Source organism: Photinus pyralis, unplaced genomic scaffold (genome assembly GCF_008802855.1).
Source record: "Photinus pyralis isolate 1611_PpyrPB1 unplaced genomic scaffold, Ppyr1.3 Ppyr1.4_LG8, whole genome shotgun sequence".
In the NCBI taxonomy this organism is placed as follows: domain Eukaryota; kingdom Metazoa; phylum Arthropoda; class Insecta; order Coleoptera; family Lampyridae; genus Photinus; species Photinus pyralis.
Genome location: NW_022170819.1, coordinates 15,201,311 through 15,208,541, shown reverse-complemented (window position 1 = coordinate 15,208,541; position 7,231 = coordinate 15,201,311). Strand labels below are relative to the sequence as shown.

General features: G+C 36.4%; 1 protein-coding gene across 1 annotated transcript in view; it reads left to right on the top strand.

The window, feature by feature from the left end:
- Nucleotides 1-5,091: 5,091 nt before the first annotated feature.
- The window catches only part of LOC116179410 (probable leucine-rich repeat receptor-like protein kinase At2g33170), a 320,289-nt gene continuing 318,149 nt past the window's right edge, over nt 5,092-7,231 (top strand). Inside the window, exon 1 of the mRNA XM_031499201.1 lies at nt 5,092-5,264. Coding sequence (XP_031355061.1) covers nt 5,256-5,264 — 9 coding nt within the window. The 5' untranslated portion in view covers nt 5,092-5,255. The remainder of the gene's footprint in view (nt 5,265-7,231) is intronic.

The window sequence follows — 7,231 nt, the reverse complement described above, 5'->3', positions numbered from 1 at the left end:
TAATTAGCTTGTATTCTACCTTTAAGACCTATACTGCTTGTACTATCTACTATCTGTATATGTAAGTAATCTGCTGTGGCTAGCACAGATACCACCTGCACATTCGCATTCTGCCAAAAAGCTTTTCAGCTCGCCCATTTATGTCTTCAGAGCATGTGTAGCAAATTTGGCTCCAATCGGTTCAGCCGTTTAGCCGGAAATGAGAGTACAGACCGCCGGCCTTCATCGACATTTTGTTTGATTCGGATTCCTCGTGCTTCAAATCGTGTATTTCCGTAAACTGTGAAATCGAACATCGAAGCGACTTCAGCGCATTTTTTGGTACCCGCAATTGGCGTTTGAAGTCGCCATCGCAGGACAATCGAAACAAGAACTTACAAAAATGAACAAGTGTAGCGACAGAGAGAAAAAATCGATAATTCACGAGGCACACAAGGAACTAACAATGGAGGGATCAAATAATCGCGGTGTTCAGATGCTAGGAGGGAGGAAAGGAACAAGAAAGGAAATGCAAACTATGTGGAGAGAAGAGGAAAATATTGACTAATATGGGAATATAAAGAAGAAAATACTGAGCGAGGAGGAGTAGAGGAAAAAAAGGGAAATTTTATTAGAAAAATATCAAACAAATGTGATTCTATTTCAGTTATTTTTTAATTGATTTTAAATAGGTTTTGAATTATTATCCTCCAGTTATACTTAAAAATGCATTAAAGAGAAATCATCAAACTACGTCATTTCATACAGAACAAAGAATCATGGAATAAGACTTCTAGATTGGAAAGTCGATCACATCGATAGTCGATTATGGCCAATTAACCATTTTGAACTGCTTTAGATCTTGAAACGAGATATATAATTTCGAAGTTTCAAAAAATTCTTTCGCATTGACGTGTTTCAACAACCTCTTTCTGGCGGGCCGATGCTCGGCTAAGACCAAAAGAGTTCCTGGTTCAGTAATACCATTTTTTAAAAATTAAATGGTAATGTTATTTCAGTGTATATGTTGGTTGGGGTGGTAGAAGTTTCGGCTGAAACCTCGTCAATCTCTTCAAGACGTCGTACAAGAATATTTAGCTTTCATCTTCTACCCAAAACTAGTGAACTTTTGGTGATTTGAGGGATTTGAGTTTGTTTGCTGTTGGTGTTTTGGTTTTGAAGTTTGTACATAATTTGAAAATTCAAGCCCTATATTTATTTATTGATATTCTCCAAATCATTTCTATAGGTAACGCGAATAAGAATCTCAACGAATGAGCACTATCAAAACATTAATGACGTGCATGGCCGATTCATTAAATAAAGCATTTGGATGAAATAATTTCTAACTTCCTGACTGTAATTTCATGAAATTATTTATCAATGTTACGATAATTGCCACGTTGATTTATAAGTATATAATAGATTCATTGTTAATAGTTTAAAGTGCACTTGGGTCGTCGGAGAGATTATAAATACAAGACTAAAGGTCTAGTTTAGAAGAGGAAGTGTTTGATTTGAAAAAAATGCGGGAAACGGCGTGGAAAAGACAGGTAGGTACTGTACCCGAAAAATTTCCGTTCAATTATAGCCGAGATTAGGCGGCGCGACAAAAACTCATTTTGATCGCATAGTATGTTAAATAGTTTAAAGTTTTTTCGTATATTAAGAAATCTTCCGAAATCCAGAGGTCTAGCCCTTGGTCGTCCCCAGATTTTCATGGGCATTCTTGGATCTCGAAGAATATAAGTGATCTCGAAGAATATAAGTAGAAATCCACGGTTACTGTGAGATCTTGATGGATGTAATCGCACATTCACCAGATCCATGATATTTCTTTGGAAATCTGCCAACATCTTCGAATTCCGCCTAGATAAAATACACGTGGTTTGGAACACTGGGAATATCGATCGATGATACCAACGGGTGCACCAATCTTTCTTTCTGGTTACTTTGGTAGTACAATTTCGGCATTAATTTCGTTGGTAAAACGGCAAAACATATTGTCTCGATGGGCAGGGAAAAGATCTTAACACTGTTTAAGATATAATGTACAGGGTGGTTCAAATTCGTGAGGTTTCCATGACGTTAAATTTTGTTTTCGTTTTCCCTAGCTTTTAGGGGGCGGAAATGGAAGGTTGATATCGGCACCTTCTATGGGTACTTTTTTTTGGAGAATCTGAATCTGTTATCAGAATTTCTATAACACGCTAAATGTAACAGTTACACGCTACCACTTTCTTATTTCTTATCGACGCCATATTGGATTTTTATGGAATGAGGTAGAGGACAAAAAAAGAAATCCATTTGAATGCATCGCCATGATAGCCATGTTGATTCAGCAAGATCTAGTTACCCGTGGATGTTTTGTTGCGAAATGAATGTAAAACATTTGACGTGTGACACCTCATTATCTACATCTTATTTCGAATTAAAGTACGACCACATTATTTGGATTCTTAAAAAAACGATCAGTAATTTTAAGATTTTTATTTTACTCCCAACCACACGTTAGTAAGGGAGGTATTGCATTGGGATGCAACCCCCCCACCCACGCTTTTTTTTACGAAAATACGTTTTGAGGCACCAGGAATCTGAAAATCAAACAAAATCTCGATTATGTCGGTCTGTCTGTCGGTCCGTCTGTACTCCGGCAAAACGGCTTCCGGCGTATGCATCGTTCACCATGAGATGGTGCGAATATATTTGGAATCAAAGTGTGCCTTTTGAAATTTTTGTGAAATTTTGGAACAAAACTGTAACTACGACTTATCGAACTAGCACGCACTCGAAAATGAATAGTAAATGTTGAAATAAATCTGTTTGCATATTGTGCCTTGTGATTGTGATGGTTTTGTCTGTCTGTTCCACGCTTAACTCGAGAACGAAAAGAGACATCGATGTCAAACCTTCGCCAATAGATTTCTACGAGCGAGATCAAGGATTAGTGCTATTGAATATGAGCCGGATCAAAAGTCTGGTTTCCAAATACGAGCCGAGTGGCAAAAAATTCCCCTACTGAAAATCGTATGCGATTCTTCGTATCTTGTTAATGAGCACCTTCACTCTACAGACAGAAACGGTGGAGCATACGTGCTAGTTCTAGCAGGGCTGTAAATACTAAAATGTAACTAAGTGAATAAGGATGCAGTTTAAAGCCCACGCATTGCTTGATTGTAATTAAAAGTAATTAAGGTTAATAATTTCAATTATAAGCTACATGAATTCAAAAGAAAATGTGTTAAACGAAAGGTGATTAATAATCGGTAATGAAACACAATTTCAGATAAATTTCAACTGAGAATGTGATTCATTCGTATTCGTTGTCTTAACTAAGATAAGAAGTAATTAAAAGGTCAAATATTATCGGCCTCCACATTTAACAGTTTACAACAAGCTCAATAATCTTTCCATTAAATTATTAACGCACTTAGAATGTTGCCATGGTATCTATGTCGCAGCCGTTTAATGAAATTGGACATTTCATGAAAAGTCTAGTCATTTATATGAAACTGTGGAACAGTTTACTTTCCAAGACCAAGCGATTGGTTTCCCTTCCCATTAGAGATCGATAAATGGTATCCTTATCGATCTAGAAGGGGAAGGGAAAATACCCCACACGTACAAATTTTCAGCGTTTCACTAAATGACTAGGCCTCGGACTAGGCGTTTCGTGAAATGACTGATTTCACTAAAAGACTACGACATCTATAATAGGATGATTAAGGAAATTTGGGTTAAAAATTCAGTAATTTTTTGCATTGCACGCAGCACCGGTGAGGGTTTCGAAGTTTAGAAAACGTCCTTTTTTTACTGTTTTGCAATTTTGCATACAGATACAGTACATTTGTTGGTACCAAAATTCTCTGATAAATGCAATTATAATTTCCATGCACGTACTTATAAGTAGGTGGTAAAATTTTGCTGTTTACGCTTGCCGTTTGGTTGCGATAGTGAGTTTTATTACCATTTAGGTTATCATTTGCGGACATGACTGATGACACGTTTCGCATTTTATTACGAGAAACTCTCGTGCGGTATTGCATTGTTGTAAAAAATGACCCTCCACTTTTTTGACGGACATAGACGTTTTGAAGCATAAATCCGAATCAAACAAAATCTCGGATGATGTAGGTCGTTCGGTCTGACGGTCCGTCTGTACTTTCATTTCCGATTAAACGGCTGAACCGATTGGAACCAAATTTGATACACATATTGTAAGACATAAATGGGCAGAATCGCTCATGCGCAGGTGTGCGGGTGGTATCTGCTATCTACAGCAATTTTTTTTAGAATTGGGATAGACTACTATACCTACTCGTTTTCGGGCTGCAAAAACTTTGCCGCAAGAGTATTCAGGCAATTGTCATCTGTGTCATCTGTTATGTTTCCAGTTAGTAAAAAAATCGAGGTTTTTTAAAACATTTATAGTCTCGACAAAAAAGATAATTTTCCCATAGAATACAAGACAAAATACGGTGACGCAAAATTTTCCTTTTCCTTTTCATTCTTTTCAAAAATCTTGAATTGAATTCTTAGTCGTCCGTTGCCCATTTGTCAGTAATTTCCAAATAAAAGAAACACGACGTTAATGGCATAATAGAATTGGTGCTTGCTGTGACTCTTTTTTAGCCCATTTTTCCAAAGAAGTTGGTTGCAACCACTTTCTCTCTCTGTCATTCTGTCCATGTTTTTTAAAATGTTAACCATAGAAGCATAGTAAACCATAGTAAAAACAAACATATCGCATATAAATTAAATATGCGCATGCGCGAATTACACAACGCCAACTTTCTTATTTATGGAGATATTTTTTGAAATTTAACCATAGATGCCTCTACTAAAGAAAAACATAGCGCACATAGGTAGCTATATGATCTTTTGGGAAGTACTGATCACTGCATGGAAAATGCGCTGAAGTTACTCGCTCTAAGGCGAAAACCTTTTTAACTTGTTTGTATTTTCTGTGCAATAAAAAATTAGTATTCGTATTTTTCGTAATTTGCGATGCCAGCTGTTTTTGTAAGGTCGAGATCACAGACCATTAACGGATAGATAAGCCTCTATCTGTTGCTTAGACACCGTACAGTACAATGGTATGGCAACCTTGATTTCTCCTGTCGCTCCAACTCGTTGACACCGCGGTAATAGACGTGGTCGGATTTAAGATACGTGGACTGGTTTTTTTTTCCAATGAAGAACGAGCAAGTACTACTAGGTCAGTTTCAGGACCAAAGCCAAAAAGTGATAGACCTAAGATAGATGCCGGTGATTTTATGAAGGACGTAGGTATAAGCATAGTGCAGACTTTCCGCTAATGTGCAGAATTACATTTAAAAAATGAATTCTACCATAGCATATTTCGTTTTTCAAAAATATAACACTAAAAAATTGAATATTGATTAAAGGAAGATTACAAAAATTCAAGAATCTTTTTGAAATTTCTTCGAATTTTTTTAATCGTTTGAACTTTTGCTTTATTTTAATTTCCCGCGTATCTATTAAGCGAGCGAATATTTTCAAATTTTGATTCTATTATTTTTGGTTTGACCCAAAAAGAGCGCATGACGCCTGTATTACTTTTTGATAGCACTAAGAATTACGGAGATACGTTATAAAACTAAAAGTGTCGAAAATGGGGTACCCTGTACTTTATCATACAGTGTTGGTTCCTGAATTTCGAAATCCGACAACTTTGTTGAGGAATTCGAAACTGTTCGGGAGTTATCTTGTCCACAGACGGACGGACAGAAAGTCCAAAATATGAACTCGCTAGGAGCCTGTTAATAAACTGCACGAGCGACAAGGTTGCCGAATATTGACCAAAATTCAATTAGTCCCTTGACCGTCAACCTATTGCTAAAAACAGAATTGAAAAATTCGAAACCGTTGGCGAGTTATCGTGTCCACAAACGGACCGACGGACGGACAGAAAGTCCAAAATCATAAACTTGCTTTTTGTCGCTTGTTAATAAGCGCCCAAAACATATACTCGAACGTATGTTCTTTCACAATCCACATAGGTATATAAATAAACATGACTACATTTTGGTACCTACTTACATACTTTTTAGCGCATTTTCTAACCAAGTTGGGTGCGCTACTGCACGGTCTGTCTGTCTGCCCGTCTGTCCGAGGTCGTAACCATTTAGTTCGTTCTTTTTGAATTCGGTATAGCTTATAGCTCTGGCACCTCAGTCAACAAAAATCTTGACGATTAATGCGAACATGCGCAGACTGCGCAATATCAACTTTCTTATTTATTATAATATTTCGTTGAATTTTTAACCACAGATGCTTCTGATAAAGGCAAATAACGAGCTATCAAAAATGAGTGGCGGTCGAGTCGCCTTTGAAATGTTTGTTTACATGGGGAATCGTACCTTAAACTTCCAAAGGCGACTCGACAGCAACTCATTTTTGATCGCCCGTTAGTAAAAAAACAGACGTGCGCATGCGGAGATTGCGCAATGCCAACTTTGGTACATATTTATGGATTTTTTTTTAAATTTTAACCACAGATGCTACTTCTAGTAAAGAAAACATAGGGCAAATAGCTATGTCTAGGAATACTGTGTTCACATTTTATCCGACTACCGTTGATAGTTTTTTTTGGGGGGTTTGGCGATAATTCTTGTATACTATATACAGGGTGGTGACTTGCGTAACGCATCATAGGGGTTTCAATGTAAAATTCATAACATGCGATTATTGCCTCCCCAAATTATTTTAGAGCAAAAATGTATTAAGGTTTTTTGTAGAAAACAAATTTTTACATCAATTTTAGTTACTTTTCAATTTTTGCATAATAAAGACGGAAAATTGGAAAAATAAAACCCCCATCTTTTTCAATAATCTGTGATGCCATGGAATTTTATAGTACAAAAACTACGCGAACATCCGTCATGCCATGGAATGTCTGCTATAAAACAAATCAAATTCTATCAAAAAGTATTATATCTAGAACAGCGAATTCAACATAAAGAAAGACCAAATTACTAAAAACGGTTTCCTAATATAACAATTTACAATAAATGTTCGAATAAGTCACCATTAACTGCAAGACAGTAACCAAGTCGATCATAAAATCCATTTCGATCTGCTGCTAATTGATAACTGGATATCTTTTTGTTTTAGAGAATTCCATGGCCTCGCAGATTATGGGTTTTATTTTTCCAATTTTCCGTCTTTATATGAAAAAAATTGAAAACTAATACGGTTGATTGGCGTAAAAAAATGTTTTCTACAAAAA